At 38.1% G+C, this 25,188-nt stretch overlaps 1 protein-coding gene across 2 annotated transcripts; it reads right to left on the minus strand.

Moving 5' to 3' along the window:
• On the minus strand, positions 1-24,967 carry SUGT1 (SGT1 assembly cochaperone of MIS12 kinetochore complex). 2 transcript variants are annotated; one of them, XM_086771796.1, is made up of 13 exons: positions 24,827-24,967; positions 24,671-24,716; positions 20,978-21,068; positions 20,197-20,266; positions 19,776-19,846; positions 15,088-15,141; positions 14,379-14,395; positions 13,372-13,406; positions 12,674-12,770; positions 11,524-11,631; positions 2,234-2,324; positions 1,194-1,375; positions 1-537 (listed from the first exon to the last, which is right to left on the minus strand). In XM_086771796.1, exons 1-13 carry the CDS (start codon positions 24,850-24,852, stop codon positions 436-438), a joined length of 990 nt encoding a protein of 329 aa, XP_086627922.1. In that variant the 5' UTR covers positions 24,853-24,967; the 3' UTR covers positions 1-435. The 2 variants fall into 2 exon arrangements, with proteins under 2 accessions (XP_086627922.1, XP_086627923.1); XM_086771797.1 differs by lacking the exon at positions 11,524-11,631.
• Positions 24,968-25,188: the final 221 nt, after the last annotated feature.

Here is a 25,188-nt window from a genome sequence, read left to right on the forward strand (position 1 = left end):
TTATATTTACAGTTTTATTTAGCAGAGTTAAAGAGCAAACAATTTTAACACTGTTGTTGAAAAGTGTTTTTACCCAAAGTTGCCAAGATCTAATAAGTTATTGAACAGAAATACCGGGCGTAAGGCAATAATCCTGACCAGCCCATTAGAGATCACCCTATCCCCAAAGAGCAGAGCTGATAAAGGCGGTAGAAAATTTAGACTGATTGACTGAATTTCCAAAAATTAGACAGAGGTGATGAAAATAAGGGTTCCACTCTTGAATACATCTTTAACATCTGTGGATGAAGGAATTTCTAAAGCACGCAAAATGCAAAGACAATTCCTGTTTCCAAGGGAACATTCAGTGCTTCGAATCCAAGAATGCTATGTCCATACACAGTGGTCAGTACATGACTATGGCAACACATAGATGGTAAAAAATTAAAAACAGGATTAGAATTTTTTCCATTCCATGTCATCAGGAGGATTGACTTCTACCTTCCTTTTGCCAACATCAGACCAGTTGGTGCTCAGAACTGTACCTCCAGACTCCATCTGCAAGACGAGAGAAAGTTTGTTTACTTTGCTAGAGGAATTCTAGTAATACAAAAGTCACATTTCTTACAGCAGATTAACAAATTCTGAAGAAAGAAGAATAATTTAGCTTTGTGTAGAAGCAAGTTACACAGGAATTCTGTGCACATATAGAATAAAATTTGACAAAGTCATAATTCCATAATCTGCAGTCCAACAATACTTTTATCAGTACTGGACTCAATGAGATGTTACTTCATTAACAAGAAGCTTTTAAAAAGTCGGTCGGGTTCTTGCATATGAGGGCTACAAATAAAAGGAACCAGAAAGAAACAATTGAAAGGAATTTGATCGTGTCACTCAGACCAACTCATCAAGCTCTAGATGAGCCAAAAACTGTACTTCCTTTCATAACACTGACTGAAACAAACAGATTGGTGACAAAGCACAAGCTTCACTGAAGCACAAATTTGGACTTAAAGAGTCAAATTAATTAGTGTACAACACCATAGCTTTCAGTGAGACTTGTTATACCAATATCACCGACAGAATGACTGCTATTCATTATAGGCCCAAGGTTTTGGTGGCTAGAGGCTTCCCAGTTCATGCAAAGCTTAGTAAATTGTGTCAGCATGCAAAAGTTACACATTTCTTCAGAGAAAAGAGTGAACACTCACAAATGATTTGTTCATGGCACGTTTCACTTCATCTGTACCATCTGAATAAATTTGCTGGAAGAGTTTATTTAAAGCAGCATCTCCTTCTAACTTCTCATTCTTCTCCTCTTCTTTGATTTCAACTACCAGTTTGTCCCAGTTCCTTGTATAGTGAGACGATGATGGATATAAGTGCTGGGTGTCTGAAAACAGAAGTGTTAGTTAACTAAGGATTTTCTCACGACTTTTAGAGCAGCAGAGAACATATAGACATATATGTAACTGATGAATCAGAGATGATAATGGGACATGAATCTGAAAATGCAAATGGATTCTTCCGTACTGATACAAGCATTGCAGTAACAAAAATAAAGTAAGAAATGCTAGAGACTACATTCAGTAGCTACAAAAGTTTAAGTAAATACAGTTACATAACTTAGTTACCTACCAACAAAATGCTGGAAAATTGCAACACAAATAAAGTCAAAACAAGGCAGGAGACATTAGCTGACAGCAAGGAAAAAAAAACTTAAAAAAACCAAAACAACAGCAGCCTAGAGCCATAGGGAAAATCTGAGCTGAATTTCAAAGTATATCTGAAATCAACAAATCAGGATATTCAAATTATCTCAAAGACAGATTGTTAACCTGTCTTGAAAAACTGCAGAAGTATTACCTTCCAAGGGAGTTGGAATACTTATATAAATAATGTTTAATTATTTAAGCAACAATAGAGGCATAATAATACACAGAACTGCAAAATAGTGACCAAAACAGATAGGCAAACAGATAAGCCCAGAGGAATTAACAACAAGCATATATGTTTACCAATCCATCAGATTAATGGAGATTATGACTAAAGTTAATATGTAAATTTTAGTAATGCCCTGCAGACTTTTTCTGGCAATTCTTGGCAGTAAAAACAAGACTATTAGGCTTTTCATTGTTAATAAAATCAGAGCTTCATATTTACAATATTTAACAGAAAAAAATATTATTAATAATTGCAAGTAACTTAACATAAATACAACATTTCAGACTTAAGAGTTCAGAAAACAGACCTGGTGTAAATTGCTTTAACTTAGGAGAATCTCCCTGCTCCTCCAGCGTCTCCCATCTTACAGCCTCTGGCTTCTTCATCTTTATCTCAACCTACAAAACACAAGACAAAGAACAAATTAATCCAGATGGCAAACACTTCAGCCAAATAGGCTTGAATTCGTCAGATCCTGTAGCACTAAGAAAATAAATCTGGTTTTAGAAACAGTCTCTAATATGAAGCTTCACTTTAACAAAATTTACATACCTTACCAGATGAAGGGACACGACTTCAAGTCACATGTCAACTAAGCTCTTATGTGGCTGCATAGCTCTTGTATTAGACTTGTATCCTTTTGTTTAGTACCATTTTCTTTCTTTTTCTTACTATTCACTTGATTCTTTTTGCAAATTATAGTATCCCAAAAGTAACGATCAGTCCCAATGTCTCTACACTGTCAGGCACCAAGGTATTATCTTTCGAGCATCCCTTTCTTGCCAGTCAGCTCTAATAATTAAATAGCACTTTTGAAAGACTGCAAAATCTAACTTTACCTAGGTTGACATTTCACCCACCAAAAATTTCATATTTGATACACAGTACACAAAACAGAGAAACACTCTGGGACTATGCAGATCTTCCCACTGGAAAAATTCAGCAGCTGTATTCATTTGGTTCAATTAACAGACATTGCTATAGAGAAAACTGTCTAGTATTCAAAAATACTGGCAACTGAAAATGGTTGCAATTATCACAGGAGAAACAAAATTAAGTGAAGTATGTCATGCCCTATTCAGAACTCCACATAATCCCTTTAGACAACCATATTGAATTTTTTCTTTTGTAATTAACCCTCTCCTTTGGTTATAGGGTTACAAAGTTATAAAACAATGTCTGCAAAACAAGGACTGTCTAATATGACTCCAAATGACAAATTCAGTTAAGAAAATGTCAAAGTTCATACGACGCTATTAATTAACTGAAATCAGGGCTTGCTAAACTTCAGCAGTTCCTTATTTGTGAACAGCTCAGCAGAAGTGAGTTGTTAGTTCTACCTAAAGCCACTGTAACCTGGGGATCCCTGCAGACCCAGGAACAAAGGCACCTCTGTCAAAGCTAACCCTAGAGATCCTAACAGCAAGCTCCTTGCAGAGCATCACGTTATTCTGAAATATGAACTTTATTTAATCCATTCTTCAAATCAGTCACTGGTAAGCAACAGACTGAGATACCTTACAAAAATAAAGAAATGAGCTCATTTAAGTTTCAAAGCTTCTATGTTTGTAATCATGTTGCATTTTAAGAATCAGAATATTCAATTATGACTGCTTCTTCCCCCCCCCCCACCTGGGGAAGCTACCATTTCCCCAGACCAGCTTATTTTCCACCCCTAATTGTACTAAGAATAACAAAAAGTTTTAACACATGAAGCATGGAATGCCCTTCAAGGCAGGGGAGAGTTTCAGTAAGTTTCTAAGTCCAACACCCACACGTATTTGACTTCCCATTCCCCATGTCTGTTGGATTTCCATCCAACTTTACAAATCACAAAAAGTCACAGAACCTAAAATAACCAAATAAAAATAAAATCTCTTATTACTCTAGTTGCTAAACCTGCCCTGAAGAATGTCTGTATTCCAGAGTTTAATATTGCAATCCGTAAGGACGGAGAGATTTCTGTTGAAACTATGCAGAAGCAGCATTCAAACTGTGCCAATAATTAGCCTCTAGTAAAGCTAAAGAAGTGAGTAAAGTTCCTTCACTGGACTCTTCTAATAAAACTCTGGAAACTACAGCCTTGAAGTTCATTTTTGAACACCTACACTCATAAATCTAATGGTCTGCAATTAGCTTAAGGAAGCTAAAATACTTGTATCTATACTTATAAGACAAAAAAGTGGTTCCACCAGTGCCAGAACTAGCATGTTTGGTTTTTTTTCCAATGGATTTGGATCTCATGAGTCAAACATTTAAGTTAATTAGTCACCTACAAAGGCACTAATTAGTTTCAAGTGAAACATTAGTATTAATTTGAAACAACCTGTGTCTCCTCTGCTTCCTATATAACTCTCCTCAACCTGAGGTAACTATTATCAATCCAGTTGCACATTTAAGTAGAGGAGGCCTTATTTTTAAGATTTTATACTCTGCTTATTAATGCATTCCCTCATATATTCTCTTAAAAAAAATAAATAAATACTTAATACTGAGACTTCTCACCCCTTCACCTCTTCAATTTCTCTTCTGTTTGTTTCTTCCTTCACTATCTCCTCTTACCCTCATGCTTCAGGCTGACATCAGTATCTTCCAGTATCTCAAATACAGACTATTTCCTCCATACTACGAATGACCTCTAAGGCAATATAATGATTGATGTGAGTTACTAAACATAGGAGTTTTTTTCTGCTCAGAATACAATTGTCCTCAAAGAATCCTTATAAAGACCTTTGGCTATCCATCAGAGTACTCTGCCCACGCATAAAACAAAGAAAAAAGGCAAGATCTTTACTTTTGCTTCTCCAGTAATCCCCCTCTCCTTTTTTAATCTGATAGCTCTTACACTTTACTCTCTGGAACTGTCCTTAAACCGGTACTACATGACAAACACCCCTAAGGATAAGGAAACGCTAGAAACTAATTTGCAGTGTAAGTTACAGATTTCTTAAATTTAAACCATTTCAACTCTGCCAAGCGAGAAGTATAGACAGCTGAAAAACTGAGACAGAATGCATTTATGACATGATTAAACCTCTACCCCATGTACTCCATCCACTTCAATTGAAGTTACTCATTAGGCAAAGTGGTAGGCAGGAGCAAAACTGGGGACATCATTAGCTGGATACCATTATACAACCACATTTTCAAAAAATATAAAGCTATAAAATTCTGCTTGTGAAGGCGCATATTTCTTCAACTTGAGAGCTTTATTTGATCTAAGGAGAAAGAACTTTGCGAGTCCCAATTATGTGCACAAATGGCAACAAATGCATTTTCATTAACATTTTAAAGTGGATACTGATAGCTATCACACAGACAAGTAACACAGCAGTATGGACATTTTTGTCATATCTAACACACAAGTACTGTTAGCGTTTTCCTCTCTTTTGAAACAACAACGACAAAAAAAAAAAACCAGTACGCAGGCAAGAGAAATACATCAACACTTTCACCAACTACTTTGATTTAACATTTATATTTCATAAAACATATGCCTGTGTGCCTCGTGCCAAATTTGGAATAGAAGACAGGAAAATTTCATTGCAAATTGAACACTCTGCATGCCAGTTAAGGACAAGCCAGAGATTTAGACAAGTTTATTTGCAGCTTAATCCAAGTGCTAGCTATCAGAAAAGAGGCCACAGAGTTACTCTCAGAAGCTGTTCTAAACTATTTCATTGGTAGTATAATGACACAAAAAAAAAAACTTATTTTGAGATGACTGGCACAAAAGAGCATTTAATATAGTTTTAAGAAAGAATTTCTCCCCTTAGCTACAGATAAACACAATGCTAATTAGCCAACATTTATTGTCTAGGTAGAAGCTTACTATTAAAAAGCTCAAACCTCTGACGAACTAAATTTCACTATCACAATCAACTACTTAGTTATCTACTGAATTACTGACTGCCTTGTCCGAGTTCTAAATTTTAAGTGTTTACAGTTGTCATTCTGCAATCATCTCATGTATTTTGTCACCTAAATTTAAGAGCAGGACAAAATAGCACTATCTTCTAAAAAGGTATGGCCTATTCAAATTTAATTCTAAGATCACATGCACACACAGTTTTGGTATCCTAGTTGTTGAAATACCTTTTATACATTGCTTATACTCTGAATTCCAAGATCTTTAAACAAAATATACTGAGATGAAAATAACTCTACAGTGTTATCACAAGTAATTGATAATTAAGAAATTTATTCTGTAGAGAATATATGCAACAGAAGGGATTTAGCATGCAACTTTCAGGTTCTTTGCCAGCTATGTACTATGGAGAACTGAGTGCAAAAAGGTCAAAGTTTCCACCTCACTGATATGACATAGCAACCACTTGTTACCACTTTGAATTTTAGAGAAGGAGCTAGTAATACAGATGATCCAGGAATCCTAAAGCTATTTGTTATCGTATCCTCAATGTAAACCATCGCTATTTCAATAGTTCTTAAATCCACCTTCTCTTAAGACAGAGAAAAACCCTTATGCATAGTTTTCCTTTATATATTTACATAAAGGATAAACACTGACTTATATGCTTGTTTAAAATATAGTTCTCAGAGTATTAACAAGTTTAAATCTGCGCCACATCCATCTGCATCAATAAAGACAAAAAAAAAACCAACCTATTTTGAGCCAAATAAATATCATGCCAATCACTGGGAAGATTTCTTTACAGTCTAGCCAGGAAATTGCTCCAACTAGCCCTGCCTAAGAGATGCAAGAAATTTCAGAAAAGCATCCAACTCATATCTTGAATATCAGTTTATAATTTACCAAAAATGTTCAAGAATATATATCTGGGAGATACAAATCTGCACAAAAGCCTTACAGAGAAAACAAGTACATGAGAGCAAGAAAGTCTTAATTCAAGTGTCTGTAAGCAACTTAATGAAAATATCCAGAATGAAAAAGTATCTTTTAAGGATCAGACGGCAATTGTAAGAGCCAGCTTCAGTTAAAATAAATGTGTTCCTCTTTTTACCTATTTGTGCACATTTGCCTCTGAATAGAGACTCTGACAACAGTCCAAGAGTGTGTGAAACAGTTTCACTCTTTTCCTTTACATTTAGCAACAGGCACTGGTGTGCTTTTCCAGTAAGCTGCACAGAGTATTTCAGAGTTTGGAAGGCAAAATGTTGGTTTGAGGAAAAGAAACATTCCACTGATGCACACTGATGTATTCTTAGCAGCTGCTGAGAGTGTGCTTCTACCTCAGAGATCTCTACTAAGTAACAAATGTCAACTGTAAAAGAGGTTGAGGATTTCTAACACCTCCCCTGTTCGCAGTACAACTTCAATCTCTAATTAAAGGGCAGTACTGGGGTAAAGAAATTACTTTTTACCACTTCTTCAAACGGCTCGAAATTGCTGCAAGTCATTGCCTGCAAAAAGGCCAAATCACTAAAATGTAATTGTCCCCAGACTATTTGTTGATGCAAGAGCAGAGGGGAAGAAAAAGAGAAAGCACTGGCTCAAGTCTCCTTCAAGTTCATAAGCACACGTGCTAAAAGCACATACTCATCTTCACTCTCCTCTTCTAGGTTTAAGGAAAAGAAAACCCTGAGCATCACCTGGAACACAACAGAAGACCTAGAAAAACCGCTCACGTTACACAGTTCCAGCAGAACATGGTAGAATATTCCCCTGGAATCCCAAATACACCGACTGACAGACTGAACAGAAGAGGGAAAAGAAAGTGAGGCTGATTGTGCACAAAGAACTGTTTCAGATCATTAGAAATCCTTATACTATTTATGCATTTCTACTTTCCTGACATGTTTTCTGGACAGGGCCAGACCAGTTAGTTTTGTCTTAAACATATTTAGTCACTCATCCAAAGTTTTTATGCTTTTTTTTTTCCTTTTAGGAAGGAGCACGATAACATTATGCACAGTGAGGCACAGGGTAACTGCACACAAACAACTTCCAAAGAGCAAACTTGCTCCAGTCTCTACATTTTGGCTCCCTCTTCTGGAAATAAGTGGAAAAAAACCCAAGTAGCACCACTACTGGCTACCTGGCTCCTGTTAAATGGTGAATAAAATTTGCAGTTGTCAGTGTGGCACACTTTTCCCCCACTTCACCTGACACCTGAACACAATTGAGGATAACCACCAAAATCCACAAAACCCTACCTAGTGGGTACAAAGTCATGCTACATATAAAGATCAGATCAGCTTCCATTTGTAAGACACAAATCTCAAATTTATACAGACCTTTTGGAACTGCTGTTACTTTTTGCTTGATCAGATTACTATGGTAACGTTCCTCTAAGGTGTCAGAGATCTTTGACAGATGGGGAGTATAACCCATAACGTCAATTGATCTATTTACACTAGTTATGATCTATCAGCTATGCTATTCATGTACAAGAAAAAATGATTGACAACAGATACTACAGACACACTCTCTTCTGCAGAATGGCTATGCACATACAGTAATTCCCTCAAGGGAAGGACTCAATACAGTTGTATTTAGCATTTTCTCATATTAGCACTAAGTTGAGGCCTTAGATCATCAGAGTTATATGCTGGACAACACTGGGTAATTCTGAGGAACTCATGACTAAATGTGAACAGGAACCATAATTAACTCAAAGCTGAATTTGCAAGTAGTGGTATCTATTAAATAGCAAATAAAACTTTGAATTAGGTAAAAAAAATGGCTTCAAGCATGGCAGTAACACACACAGCCACTATTAAAGGCAGTCTGTATCATCTGACAGAGGCTGACAATTAGAGAGTACACAATACTAGGATGCATAATGAAAGTGACTAAGATTTTATCTCAAAACTGGACTTTACCTATGCATTATGCTTTCGAGTCAGCGTCAAGTGTTTTACCTCTTCTAGTTCACAGCTTGAAGTCAAAAGTCTGCAGATTATGAACACTAATTTACTTCTGCTCATACAGAAACCATTCAAACACCTCCAAACATCTATGCTACCTGTGTATCATTTGCTAGCTCTGTTCTTTTCCAAGCAGAGACTCTATATTTCAGGCCTAGACACAGCATGGATTTATTGAAAGGTATAATTTCTATTTCCTTGCTAGGAAATAAGCAATTCTTTATTGTTCTTCAATTCCATTTTTCACCACTGTTAACATTCCCTGAAAGAACCAATCCCAGAGTCTGTAAATTCTTTCTGCTCTTTGCAGTTATTTTAGAATTTGTAATTCTGCAAATACAATTAAGGCTATTTTCTCCTCCTGAATTTGCATCTTTATGATTATTCTTTTGCATTTGTCAAGTGATGCTGAATTTCAAGCAGTACTGAGAAATCCTTCTCCAGCCTTTCTTAGTTACCAAAATATAGAGGACTGTTCTATTATCTGCCAGTTCTTTTGTTTCAAGCTTTATCCATTATATTTATTAGTTTTATGAAGTTCATGGGAAACACAAACTATCTACCACATAGCCTGCCCATACATTCCACTGTTTCCTCCTATACTTCCTCATGTAATTGGAAAATAAAGACCAGAGTCTTCATTGCCCGGTGAAGACTACACAATGCTACTGGCAACGTGGCCCACACATACTAAACAGCAATACAAAATAAAGCAATGTGAATACAAAATAAAGCAGAGTGAACACATGCAGTTATTCTTATCTGAAATTACGAATCCATGGGAAAAGATTTGTTCCTATCCCATGAAAACACCATTTCTTTAAGAGTGTGTAGTAAAAAGTTCATAAAATTGGGAAGATAATGAGATTGCATCTTTCTTTCCAAGTCCTTACAAAAGGGCTTCCTGTAAATGGTACAAAATAATTTGTAAAAGGTTTTAGAAGTCCTAAGTAATAAGATAGTTTACTTAAAATAATAAATGCATATTCTCCATACTGCTCATAAGAACAAAGCATATATACTAAACTGTTCAAAATAAATCTGAATTTCTAGTATTCAAACACTAAGGTCGCACCATTCCCTTAAAGTGCTTAATATTTTTCAAAGTAAAATATTCTAAGCCTTTAAAGAAGTCTTTGCATGCTTAACATAAACCTGTTTTTAAATGTGTTTTCTTCAGCCAGACTCCATCTGCTGGTCAGAACTGGAATTAGCTGGGGCATCATTTAAATTGTATTCCTCCACTATACCTTCACAGGTGTCCTTCACTATTCTTTTCTGCAAGAGGAAGAGCATCTTGAAGCACTGACTTCTGCTGTTAGACCACCTGTCGTGTTCTCTATTATTCCATTTTGTCTCAAAACTATTCTCTCACAATTACAGAGGAGCAGTAACATTTGGAAACAAATGCACAAATATTTACCATTCAGACACTGCCTGAACATAACTAAACCTTCACACCACTTTAGGAACCTCAGGCTAAACCAGGGTCTAAACTACTAGAGATTTTTTCCAGAGATTAGCCCAGGCTAGAGATGGTAGTGTAGAAAGACAAAGTCAAGTTCTTTTCAACGGTGCTCAGTAGCATGCAGATGCTTCATAAAAGCTACAGCAAACTTCAAGACAAATGAAAAGCATACCATGAGCTAGATCGGAACATAAAGCAAACAGGAGCTCAGAGTTACTCCTCTTGACAAGGTCCATGCCCGTTCCACTCAAATATATATAAATACCAACAGACGGGCAGATTTTCTACATACTTTGAGCACTCTTGCTTATCTCCTACAGCCTAAGAGCACACGGGACTCAATCACATAACCCGTCCAGCTTCCTTAGTGCCAGGAGTGAAAAAACAAGACCAACGTTCTATGGCAATCCTCTCATGTCAACTCTTCCCTGAAATGATGCAAGAACTATTACAGGTAACTTTCTGAGAAGGGAACAGGTAAAAATGGAACATGAGAACATGAAGGAATTTTCAAAAGCTCTGCAGAACCACTGCTGAAACACAAAGAAAGAATCAACAACACATTCCTGCTTTGGAGATTCAGTTTTGGCTCTATGGACAAAGCATATGTCTGTCTATGTGTTATACTAACAATATATGCTATGCCAGACCACTGTCCGTTTCTTATTTTTCTATATCTGTAACATAGAAGAAACAAAACGCTGAGACAGAAGCATTCTCTCTCACACTATGCAATTTTCAAGTGTCTCCAAGCCACGTGCTACTTCCTGGAACAGCATGGAATACACTCTCTTGAAAAGTCAAGAACAGTTAACTGTATGACTAATCCTTACCAGCAAAAAAAAAGGTCATGAAAGGGTTTAAAAGTATTTCAACACTGCAATCTTCAAAGTCTGGCTTTTATCTCCTGGTCACACAAATATATAATGCTTCATAAGGCAATACCAGCTTCTAAAAGTTTAGTAGAAAGGTGCTCATACTGTCCTAATACCTGAATTTTAGAGGTGAAGACTACAGCCTTTTTTCTACAGCAACAAGTAAAAGCATCCTCAACACAGCTGTCATTTACACTTCAGTAAGCACCATCATGTTACTATTTCTGATACTTGTACAAGTTTACAAAGCCTCCTACTGTCTCAAAAGCACCTTACAGAAAGAAAAAGCATTTCTATATGAAAATCAAGATATTATGACTGTTGCAGAGAGACAAGACAATAGAACAGAAATGTTTTCAACATCAGGAACAGTCCAAGAAATAATTTACACTTTAAGAAGCCTACCTTTGTTGAAAGCACTTTAAATGTACTTTGCTCTGGCACTACAGAATGAAGAAGAACAAGCTTTAAGTTGTAGTCTTCACCTGATGGAAGTCTCACTGATGCATTCATCTGTTAACAGTTGAAAACACATCTCTGGTCATCTTTGAGAGCAGTTTTCCATTTCCAAGTAAAGGACTGTCATTTGGCACCAACATTAAGTGTTTAAATTAATGACCCTTCACTAGGGCACTTAAAGCATCAGGCATCAGACTTTCAGACAACGCCGCTGTATTACTGCATTATTGAACAAGGTGTTTCTAAAGTACACTAGAAAATGAACAGGAGATTTCAATTCTTAGCCAGCAAGTACTCAAAAAGCCTATTATCTTGCCAGCTTGATCTGCATTCTTTGGGGAAAGAATCATATGGCAAGTGAAATATCAACACATTAATAATGGCACATGAAAACAATTTGCAACTTTCCTCCTAATACATACAAACTATGTGGCAAGTGCTCACACAGTTTTAACAATCTAAAGCAGACAGTAACAATCAAGTACTTCCAGTAGTTCAGGAAGTATCAACTTAGTTGAGAGTAGGAACCTAACTCTTCAATATTAAACATGAATGTCATTGGTACTGCATATGGTATTACAATGAAGAGATTACTGTGCTTCCTTGAAACACATACTTTGCTGCCATTAACAATTTTAGTGATGCCAAAAGCAAGAAAAACCCACCCACCAAGATTCATTCTTTTCCATAATTGTCCTAAAGCAAGATATTAGTCATTCATATCTATTTTTAGAATACCTTGTCTCTGCGCATTCCTAGTCCAGATGCATGCATACTCAAACATTTTAAGTCCAGATCACTTCTTCCCCCACTCCTCTAAACACCCAGGCAGCTGAAAACCCGATTTTCCCTTTGCAGCACGCACACCACACTACCGCTTGTGTGTAAATCCCATGGACACTGCTGTGGCAGTAGATCTCGGTTCACTTGATGGGGCATAACACATATACAGCATAACTGTACATAAGAAAAGCTCAGACAGAAGACTATCTATCTGTAGCATTTTTTCATGCTATTGCAGCAGATAATGTTCACTGTTTTAATCAAAACATCTTAGGGAATCCAGAGATCCGTATCAATAACCAACACAAATCACCTCTTTCTCTGAGAACTGCACACTGACATCATCCTTCTGCACATTCTTGATCATTATAGTCACAATTACTTGAGACTCTGTTTGGTACCAGTCATATCTGGAAAGAAAAAAAAAAAGGGGGAAAAAACACATGAGATTAAAAACTGACTGAAAGAGATATACAGAAGAATATCAAAAGCTCGAACAGTACATTGTGTAGTTTAATGGTGGAGAAGACGTAAAAGCTAGATTTCTTCCCCTTCATCTAAAAGAGCAGTGGCAGAATTGACAAAATCAGTCGTTAAAGAACAAAGAATCTTTTTTAGTCAAGTAGTATAAGAAAATTAGGTCACTTTCTTAACCAATTCATAATATTGTTTGCTTTTTTACTTCAGGATCTTAGAAGTATCTCGAAAACATTACCTACACTAGGCATAATGGGGCAGTCTTTCAGTTAAGCTCAGCATGAGAATTAGAAACAGAACCAGAATGCTTACCTCCATTCCCCACTCTCCCAGTGAGGCATAATCTCCTGAAAGTACAATTCACCCTGAACAAAAGCCATGACGCTGAGAAACACCTCAATTACGACTGCCACGTTTTTAAAGTTACCCAAGAATAATTTTTACAGTCATTACGTTGCTTCTCCAATCCCCAAGTCAAAGAACAGTTATATGTCAATTATTTTAATTCTCACAGTAAAGCTAAAGTCAACTTACTTGATCTTTGGTGGCAGAGGTTGTTGCTGGGTATTCTAGTTGAAGCATATTCCATTGGAAAGAAAGTTATGTCAGTGTAAGTGAAAATGTACCATGAAGTACTTTTCAAAGACACAAATCATTTTCATTCTGATTGCTCCACTTCTCTAGATTTATGCATGAGCATTAACTTACAGGTGAAGCTCTTAACTGTTCTCCTAAACATTTATGCCAGATTAAGAATTTAAAATTTCACTTTACATTAAGTGTGTAAGTCTGTAACTTGGAAAATATTGATCAGACATTTTATAAATAGCAGTAAGTTCAGCTTTAGCTCATTTTCTTCCCAGATAAGAAGTATACCTGAATGACATACAGTGGCCATGTTGCTAATCTAAAAGTCATGAAGAAAATCTGAAATAGATTTGTCTTCACATACACTCACAATGTTTTCTGTACATTTTCTTCCTCTATTCTTAAAATGTAAAAAATGGAAGTAACTATGAAAGACTGAGCATAACATCCAATGCAAATTCCCATTTTTTTGTCTCAAGAAAACAAAACGGGAGGGGGCTGTCAATTTCAATTTCTTCTGAAGACTTCCAGTAAAAAAGGAAACTGAAAGCTGAACAAGTTACAGCAGAAAAAAGTCCACACAAACCACTTGCAAGTTACTGGAAAAAAATGTTACTTTCTAGCAGCAAGTTAGCATTGACAAGATGAGCTGGTTAATTTGTAAACTAGGCTACAGACTGCAAGCTAGAAAGTTAAAATTCACTTTAATGAGTGCACAATAATTGCCAGATTTGTATGCCATTCCTAAGAGTTTTCAGGGTTCAAATTTTGCAACCTTGGCCTCAAATAAAAAAAAACAAGTTTAGAAGAAAAGTTAAATCCTTCAGAATTGCATGCAACAGAAATTATTATTTTAAAGGCCTGAAAGTTCTAAGAAGCCACTGAAGCCACAAAGTACGCTCTAGTTTCACAAAGACATTGAAACAGTAAACATATTAAGGAAAACATCTTACCACTTCTGTCTGTGATGCTGCAGAAAGAAAAAAAATTGCATTTTCAAAAAAAAGACACTGAACTTACAAGGCATATACTTATTCTAGCTTTCTTCAGTTACTCCACACATTCTGCATTTATTCCAGCCTTAACAGTAGAAGAGTTAAAAACATGCCAGTTCTATCTCTAGTATTTTGTTTTTATGACACTTTACTTTTTAATCAGACTTCAATCAGCAACTTGTGCAAACGAACTGTAATATAAAGCATGTTCTGATTAACAGATGGAACAAACTTTCCATTTTTTTCCCTTGCCTATCAGAAACCTATACAGAGCTTTTTTAATGAAAGCAACATCATGGCAAACAAAAGTTGTAAAAATCACTTTCGGTGAGTCTGTACTACATTTATCATCCACCCACAGGAATAGCACAAAGTTCTTATCAAATATGTAAAATGAATTATGATTGTCTGAACTTTACATAGGTACTCCCCTGTCACAACTAATTACTACATTAAAAACCTAATGTGCCTCTAAAACTGAGGTATAGATGTGTTCAGGATGTATACTTTGGGAGAAACAAGAGATACAACAAAAGAATTTTTTTTTCTTTTTTTAAATCACTTTTTCCTAAGTAAGAGGTAAGCTGTAAATGTTTGAAAAACATGTCGGAGCTTCAAAACACAGGGCATATCAAATCCCTTATTGAGTTAAGGTGTTTTTGCTTACCATTTAGTGTTTCTTCACATCTTTTAATCCAAATAGTAAAGGTATCATCTACACCTAGAAGAGATCAAACACAGTAACATTAAAACTCTTCAAGTACTACACATATTGCATAAAAAAAACAATTCCTCACAATTGCCAACTGGAAGAAATCTATCCAAAATGCATCAATTTATTAAAAAAGGTATTATTTCCTATTACCTTCTTGTAACCTCTGTCATTCCAGTTAAGCGTTAAGTATTTTTATAGAACTTCATTATTTAACTCTGTTATATTTAATTAACTTCAAATTAATTTGTAGGACACTAGATTTTTTTCTGAACTGACCCAAATACACTATGGCTTTCCAGTCTGCTCAATCCCCATGCAACTGTTCAGAAAGCAGTAAATATAGTTTTACACATTTTCCCATTACTCTTAAAACTATTTTTTCAAACAGTCACACACTTCCTCTCTAGAGGAAGATCAGAAGAGACTGTTTGTTCTGAGGACAACCTAGAGTTGCACAAGTTTTCAAAAAGTATTTTCTCCTGGTGGTTTCACAAAAACTTTACAAACATCTAAAGTTTCCGGGATGTCAGAAATACAAGACTGCCTTGCAACACAAACTTTCAAAGAAAGGTCCAGTGTTACCTTCTTCTGTTTTCCTCGAAGATCTCTCTGGCTAACCACTGCTTCTTTCCCTTCATCGCAGCACATTTTATAATTTCAGGCAAAAGATTTTTTCGATGTGTGCTCTGTAATTGCATTAACCTCCCAAAAAACTCGCCAACAACTGCTGTTACTAACTCTCTAGTTCAGAAAACCTAACTGGGTCTTCACTTACTGAAAAATCTACTAACCCTTAGAATACAAGAAAAGTGGTCACAGCAAAAAACCAAGAAAATCTGAGTATAACTGTCTTAAATCCACATAATATACTGAAGAGTAACAGATCACACTGCTTACTCAAACTAAGGGCAAATTAATGAAATCTAAAAATCCCCATACGTCTAGTCTCATGGTTCAGTGAAAGGAATCTTGCTTCCTAATGTTATTTCATAGAATAAAGAAACATTGCACATTCAACAATCCATCACATCAAGTCCTATGTAGACATCCCTGTATGTTGGTAATGGGAAGCTTGCTGTGGTACTCTGGGTCTGTCAGTCCTACCAGTAACGCGCACAAGCAGGAAGCCCATCGTTGTCAGCATTCCAGATTAAGATTTAAAACAGCTCTGCCAGCAAAGAATTCCCCACCACAGTAACTCTCTCCGAGGCAGCAACAGTTAAAGTCTTCTCTCTTTATCATCTGCTTAGCAGTATGTGGCAAATTTCCCCTCTGCGCTTTGTTCATTTCGCACTAGCTGCATTTAACTGGAAGTTAATTGTTTTGCCAAAATGCTTATGCTCACTTATGCTCACAACTGTTTTCGCCTGGGATCCATCAAACATTCCACAGAACTGCAAAGTCAAATTCTGTTATCGACATAAACTTGCCAGCAAATTAGGTAATATATGGAAGAGAATCAACTAAAAATCTGTATTTTTAAAAAGGCCTTCAGGAGACCTCTGATCTCACAGCGGGTCACAGAATTTTGTAACAAGATATGGGAAGCACTGAGGAAGCTATCTTCAGATGAGAGAGTAATCAGGAAGGACTGAGAAGCTTCAGAAACACTTCAGCACTGGGTATGCAGCAAAACAATGGCAAATTAAATTCAAATGGGTAGAAGTCAAGAAATTCAACACAGGAAAAGGCTGTGCTGTATTTCAGGGATTCTGAATTAGTTGAGAGAAAGATGGTATTCACTGACTTATCTAAAAAAGATATCTGCAGCTCTGTGTGCTGTTGCACCCTACAACATAAGTATGATGTGAGGTTAAACAGAACAAAAAAAAAAAAAAGTGATGCTCTGACCTGAGGAGACTTTGTGTATAATCTGTATTTTGAACAACTCCAACTGACAAACTAGAAAGGTGACAAAATCCAGGCACATGAAAAGCCTCAAACTGATAGTGGTTGCTTGGAGTGGGGCAAGAATATGAAGGAAAAAAAAATAGATTAATAATTCAATTAAATTCAGAAATTATGAGTTTGGAGATATATGAAAAGTTACCCATCAAGTAAGGAAAGCTACAGAAGTCACTGGAAATACTTCTTTTCACAGGAAGATACTAAATAGAGAACTTGGCTAGACTGCAAAGAAATACTTGTCTTTCTAGTGTACACACTAGTGAAGGCTACCTAGTTATCCAAACTACCAAAATTGACAGAACTCTAGGAAATTTCTTGTATTTTAATTCCTATTCCAGAGTAGTCTAAGCTGACAACTATCAGTTGCTGAATTCCTCTACATCCCCCTTCCACCACCATCACCATCGCCCCAACACTGCTCTGCCACTTCATTTCTGCTGGCTTCAGCACTCAGATTGGAGAGAGCACTTCAGCACTCTAAACTGGAGACACATGGATTTGACAGATGGACTACTCAGTGGATAAGGAATTGGCTGGATGTTCGCACTCAAAATGTTGTTGTCAACAGCTCAATGTGCAAGTGATGACCAGTGCAAAGTGATGTTCCTCAGGAGTCGGTATTGGGATCGGCCCTGTTTAATGTCTATCTCAGTGACATGGACAGTGGGATTGAGTGCACCCTCAGCAAGTTTGCCCATGACACCAAGCTGTGTGGTGCAGTCAACACTGGAAGGGATGTCATCCAGAAAGACCTTGACAGGCTTTAAATGCAGGCCCATGCAAACCTCAAAAGTTCAACCAGGCCAAATGCAAGGTGCTGCACATGGGTCGGGACAATCCCAAGCACAAATACAGGCTGGGTGTAGAATGGATTGAGAGCAGCCCTGAGGAGAAGGACTTGGGAGTGCTGGTTGATTAGAAGCTAAACATGAGACAGCAATGTGCACTTGCAGCCCAGAAAAGCAATTGTATCCTGGGCTGCATAAAAAGAAGCATGGCCAGCAGGTTGAAGGAGGTGATTCTGCCCCTCCACTCTGCTCTGATGAGATCCAACCTGGAGTACCGTGTCCAGCTCTGGAGCCCCCAATGTAAGAAGGATGTGGACCTGTTTGAGTGGGTCCAGAGGAGGGCCATAGAGATAAGAGAGCTGGAGCACCTCTCCTGTGAAGACAGGCTGAGAAAGTTGGAGGTGTTCAGCCTGGAGAAGAGAAGGCTCCGAGGAGACCTTATAGTAGCCTTCCAGTACCTAAAGGGGGCCAACAAGAAAGCTGGAGAGGGACTTATGACAAGGGCATGTAGTGATAAACAAGGGGTAATGGCTTTAAACTGGAAGAGGTAGATTCAGATCAGATACAAGGAAGAAATTTTTTACTGGGAGAGTACTGAGGCACTGGAACAAGTTGATAAGGGAAGCTGTGGACGTCCCATCCCTGGAAGCGTTCACGGCCAGGTTTGATGAGTCTGTGAGCAACGTGGTCTAATGCAAGGTGTTTGTGGACATGGCAGGGGGTTAGAACCAGATGATCTTTGAGGTCTGTTCTAACACAAACCATTCTCTGATTCTATGATCCAAGGGGGAAATATTTTACAAGTAGCAGCTTTCTGCAGTTATAATGCATTGAAAGAAGAGCAAGCACAAGAGTAGGAGGGAGCATGATCAGTTTGTAGCAAGCACGTATAAGCTTACACTCTCACAAAACTCCCGTTTTAGATCAGAAGGTCAGACTGCTTATTTGGGAGAGGCAAAGTAATTAAATTTTTGCTAAACCTTCAGGTCCCAGCCACTGTTACAGATAAGAGAACATACTAGAAAGATCTGAAATCATGAGAATGGTCATCAGATTAGTGCACTTCGCTCTGTGTAACCCTTCAAGGTGCTTTTTTTTTTTTACCATTTCCTTCTGCTCTTGGAAAAGGAGGCAATGGAATTAGGAGAGGGTTTCATTTAAAATGGGGGATAGAAAGGACAAGAAAGGAATCACGACAATCTTGCAATTGCTTTATTGTATGCTTCTCCATGTCTTCTACCCAAGCTTTCTGTATTAAACTACTCTGTTCCTGCTTCTAGAATAAAGTCAGATTTAAAAAAAACCTGTAATTCTCCCCAAACTAAAAAGTGTCCAATTTTAGTCGGGAAGCCAACACTTTAAGAAAAAAAGAAATACAATAAATACACTTCTGCAATTAAGTGGCATGTAATGTGAGGTAAAAATCCATTTTGTCCATTTGAATACTCATCAAATTGTATGTTCTTTCTAAAGACTGATCTATCAAATGGTTTAAGAAGTAAGAAATTCCAGCTATGTATAAGGAGCTTGTTCTGTTCAGAAACTTTTCTATGACACTTAACACCACACCACTGCCACCATTTATTTGTTAAGACCTGCAGGAAAACAGTTCACATTTTATATTAAAAAAAAAACCCAAACAAACAAACAAAAAAAACCAAAAAAACCCCAACAAAACCCACCAAACACCAAACCATATACTACTTGCTAAGAAGTCTGATACACATTTTTAGCAGTTTTACACTTTTATGCAGTGATTGCACAAACCTTCCCAAAAGCCAGACATCTGAAGTCAGGCATCTAATTCATTAGCCTTAAAAACAAAACAAAAAAAAAAACAAACAAAAAGAAAGAAATCCTTGGTCTTGACTTAAACTAACACATTAAAAAGTTTTTTCTCCTTAGCAAAGGAGTACTGTGTGCAGAAGAAATTTTAATACTTACTGTCCAACCTCTGTCCCTCTCTGAAAGACTCTAAAGCAGATGCATAGTTTTTGCTATGATATTCACCTAACCTGACGTGAACAAAGAAAAACAGAAAGAAACAGTAATTAATTTTCAGTCTAATCCACATTCTGAAGATCACAACATCCTTAGTTCACACACTATAATGGTTAAAATTATGCATGTAAGAATTTAAATAACTCAAGATGTGTTTCTCAAATGGCTAGGATGTTAAGATAATCACTCCAAACTAAACTGCTTCTTAAAACCATAGCTTTATTATTGATGGTTTACAAGCAGTATGGCATTAAATTTATTCATTCATGGTGTTGCAAAAAGCTTGTACAGAGCCATAATCCAAACACCAGTATCACCCTTCAGATTATCACAATATTCCCAAAGCACAACATACGATACATACCCTTTTCTAAGGAGCGCTATGGCATTACTGGGGTTGAGGTCTAGGGACTTCTTTGCATCTGCGACCGCATCTGTTGGAAGTCAGTTTAAAAGTGAGGAACATCACAATAACTTTTTTAAAGTAGTGAACTGTGAGTCTTTTAGCAGTGAAAACTTTTTAAGGTGTACTGTGTTAGCCACCTTCGCTTGCATAAAAATCACACCATTTGAACTAAACCTAGCCACAACTGCTACGGACGAACCCTTCATTCAGCTGCAGAGCTCTATGTACGATGTAGCGTGATGCTCATTTAGGCAAATCCTCTACTTAGATCTGAAGTGTGAATCTGTTTGTTTGTTTTTTACTGGAAAGAAAAAATAGACCAAATCTTAAGTTATTCAGTTAATCTTTTTCCCAGGCATTATCCAGTTATCATATTCCTACCAAGACAGGAACCAGTCTCTATCAAAAACATAAGGATGGAATATGCTTACAACAAGAAGTTGTAAGAAGTCTAAAAAGTCTACTTAAAAAACAGCTGCCAAGATAATAGTAGGCTAAAATCAAATGGAACAGCTGGGACTGGTGACTACCCAATTCAGTGGAAGTTTTGCAGAAAAAAAAAAAAAACAATCAAAGACAAAGAAAACTATAAAATTTTGCACTGTGAAAGCAGCATACTGAGTTACAGATAACACTTTCTCTTATTACTATATTTGGCTTCAGATTGAAGACATCTTCTGTAAAGAACGTGTTACAATACACTTGTAAGAGGATTTTCAGTGTTGTCTGAAAACGTTACCAGCATATTTCTGTAGAAGAATATGAGCATAAGCTCGTTGACAATAACATTCGGCATCATCTGGATTCTTTTCCAAAGCTGTTGTCAGTTCCTGTAAAGACACATAAAAAAAACATAAAACAGCATGTTGGAAGTCCCCATAAAAACACAGTATCAAACCCTGTCAACTACAGACATTTCAGAATAAAACATCCTAACTGGCATGACTGTTTACCTGTTGCTCAGCTCTCATCCACAAAGCTTAAACATCAGAGCTTGACATACAAGGAACCTGCCAATTTTATCAAATTCAAGGAGCCTGTTTCTTATTTCTCTTATTGAGAAGGAAACAGGACTTTCAAATGCCCTAAACTTGAAGTCCAATGCACTGATGATCCTCTGTATTCCAAAGACCTTCCTACAATCCTCAGCATATCTGTACGCAGGTCTGCTGGATTTGAGGAAGCACTGCAGTATTAGAAATTTGGAAGTCAACATGCAGTATGTCAAAACACTTGTGTGGGGATAACCTGCTCGAGCACTGTAACATATGCTCGATAATACTGTGTAATGTATCATCATACTGTGTAATGTATCATCAGAGATTGTTCTGATTTAGGCTGAGCACAAAAGTAGGAGAATAAAAGACTTAGGGAGCACAGGGCTCGCAGGAAATATTGCTACACAATGGAAATAAGCATAAATTAGTCCCTTGTTAGAGGAATCACTGAGTATACAGATTGAAAATAATTATATTTTGCTCTCTCTGAGAAAAGTTTATGACTTTTGTACAACAGAATAAAATCACAATGACTCAATGAACACACCTGGAAAGAGCATCTGCAATTCTCTCCTTATTAGTGAGAGAAGTTATTCTCTTTGCTAGAAGACAGTAAGTGCTCCAAAGCCACTACAATATATCACTACAGTACAGGAACTCTGTTTGCTAAGTTGACTTCAGCTCAGAATCTATCAAGCATGAATGCAGCCAAGAAACAGGCTTTAAACCTGCATAAATATTAGTACAGCGCAGCTGCCAAAACTCTGTCCCACAAAGCCAGAAAAAAGGAAGGCCAGAAGGACTTGCCATAGTTTTAATTCAGACCAGTGCATTGTTCCGTTTCAAAGATGTCACATCAAACATTTACACCAACTAGGAATTAAGTGGCCACAACAGCTTCTTTTAGCAGTAGCATGAGTTCTTACCAATGTAAGATATACAAATCTATATATTGATATAGCACATAAATCTAAAACCTTGGGGGTCTCTGAAGAAAGTGGCATGCAGTAGACAATTGTAACTTGATCTAATTGTACCAATGCCTTTCTAAGATGTGAAGTCATTCAAAACTAGTCATCACCATGGAAATACTCATGGCTATAGGTATTCCACACGGGAAGGACATGAGGTAACCCACATATTAAAATTGGTTTATATTATGCTGAGAGATGAAGCACAGCTTTTGACCCTCAACACCAAGTGGGGTCCGACTCCGACACTGAACATTACAGGCATTTCACAAGCAGAGTCACTTCTGCAACAGATCACCTCTCACTCCAAACATTATTCGCTGTGATTTATGCTGATGACAGAGGCGCTGATTAGAACCAGACGACAACATATGAACGGATTCTCCCACAGAACTAAACCCTCACCCCAGGAAAGCAAAGAAAACCAAACCCAAGCATTTTCAACAGTGTGAAATGCATCTCTGTTGGCTTTTTATCAGTAAGTCATCACGTCTCATTCAGCCACACACCCAAAATAAGTTATTCCTATAACACAGCTATTTGAGAAGACAGACAAGTAATACTCGACTAGCACGAGGAACTCCACATTATGGACATCAGCAACAATTACTTAGAACAAGCTTAGACTTTGTCCTCACAAACACTCAAGTATGTATTTGCTACATATTTTGACTCTAAAGGCCCTTGCCATGTCACCAAGTCGCAAATCTATTTCTAAATACAGTGGGAACTTTCAGGTCCCTCCATGCTAATGCTAAGAGTTTATACGAACTGAAAGTGCTTTCAGTCTCCACATAGTAACATATGTTTTCAACTTAAAATGACCAAAAAAGTCATTAAAGAGTCACAGTTTTATAATTCAGACACTATTTAGAAGTGGATGATGACCTTTCAGTTGTATCAGATCCAGGTGTCGTAAGCCAAAGCATGCTCTCCGGGAGTTAAAGGAATCAAAAGTCCTGAGGACACAGTGCAGAACCGCCATGCCAACTGGACACAAGTCTAGTCAGGTGGGGAAGCATTACACAGCACCATTTATATAGTATCATGTCCCAGATTAGAAATACTAAGTATGTGAGCTAAAAGATCACACCTAAGATCATGCAAATGTGGTATGCTACCTGTAGATCCAAGCTTCTAAGTCAGCAAAACGCTACAGTGAACTATGGGACTTACCAGTTCAGAGATTATCAAGCACCACCTGCCTACTCAATTCAGTACTTTTTAAAAAGGCTACAAAAGTAACACCTGTATTACTGTATGAGATATTAAATAATGCCTATAGAATGTGTTATGTTGTTTTCAAGTGCTGAACGTACAAAGAACTGAAATATAAACTAGAAGAGCAAAGCAACTACATTAATACAGAAAAGAAAAACAAATGCATATTCTGATAGTATCTTAAATTAGCTTTCTTAGTAGATTTTAAAGGTTTTTCGGAAGATAAATTACATCTAAAAAGCAATATGAAATAATCAAATCTATAGTAAAACTAATTTAAAAGCTACAGCCTAAACCCCAAAGAACTGTAAGATTCAGCCTCATCATTTTCCTTATGGAAAGATGATTCAATATCATCTTACACTTCTGCCATCTACTCTACTCAAGCAGAACTAACCATTACATCCTCTCCCCTTCCAAGTATGTTTAACAGAAATACTTATCCACCCTCCAGTTCTGTCTTCTCATTAACTCTCTGTTTTAAGTAAAAATAACTTTGGAAAGCACATTAATAGATGTTAACAGGTAAAATCATAGAACAGGCCAGGTTGGAATTGACCTCAAAAGGTCATCTCATCCAGCCTTTTGGGGGAAAGGGAGCCCAGATGAGGTTATCTAGCACCCTGTCCAGTCACATCTTGCAAACCTCCTGTGATGAGGACTCTAACACATCCATGGGGAGGTTGTTCCACTGAATGATCGTTCTCACTGTAAAAAACTTATTTTTTTTTTTATGTCGAGATTAAATGAAAGTCAGCTCTAGTCCCTACAAAATCTAGAAAGAATTAAAAATAGATCTGTGCAGAATAAAAACTAGTGAAGATGAAATACGTTTCTCCAGTAAGCTCGTTTGTTTTTTTTTTTTAACTGCAAATTACAACTGATCTAGTTATATGAACTACCATCTACCTACACGGCAGAAAAAGTTGGTTTGTTTGTTTGTTTGTTTGTTGGGTTCCCCCCCCCCCCCCCCCCCACCTTTGCAAGACAAGTAGCCCAAGTACTTTGACAGAACGCGGAACTCCCCCGCAGCCAGACCCCGCACCAGAGAGGTTTCCCGGGGAAGCTCTGCAAGCCCCCCACCCTACCCCGCTCACAGGCAGGGCAAGCAATCGCTCCCCTCGGCCCTAAGAGGGGCTCGGCAGCCCCAGCACCCACGGCTCGGCCGGCCGGTAAACCTCGGACACCCGAGGGGCGAGGCCTCTCGCCGCTTCCCAGCCCCCGGCCCGGCCCAACCCTCACCTGCGCCGCTGCCTCTGGGTCCCGGTCGATGTCCCCGTCCGAGAACCTGCCGAGGAAACGCAACGGCGTGAGAGGGGGAGGCAAGGGCGGCCGGAAGGGACGTGGGACAGGGAGGGGAAGCGGGGGCGGCAGAGTGAGGAGGTGGGGGGTACTCACCGCGGAGGAGCCGCCGCCGCCGCCATGCCGCCCGCCGCCCCCGGGAAACTTCTGGAGACGCCGAGGCGCCCGCGCAACCAACACCAAGGCCGCAGGCGCGCAAGGCCTGACGGGATGCGGAGGGGCTAAGCGCGCCCGCAAGCTCCTCCCGCGCCTCGCCAGGCGGGGGCGGGGCGGCCGCGGCTACCGAGGCCAGCGCACCTCCTCCCCCTGCCATAGAGCGGGAGGACCGGCAGGAGCAGAGGGGCTCGTCAGCCCTTCCTCCCTCGGCGGCGGAGGGGGCGGAAATGGCGGAGCTGCGGTAGCTGTTTCCCTGCCGAAGTTTGCCCCCTGATCGCGGGCAGCGCTTCCGCGCAGACACG

The sequence above is a fragment of the Chlamydotis macqueenii genome, chromosome 1 (assembly GCF_036417535.1).
Source record: "Chlamydotis macqueenii isolate bChlMac1 chromosome 1, bChlMac1.mat, whole genome shotgun sequence".
Taxonomy (NCBI): Eukaryota; Metazoa; Chordata; class Aves; order Otidiformes; family Otididae; genus Chlamydotis; species Chlamydotis macqueenii.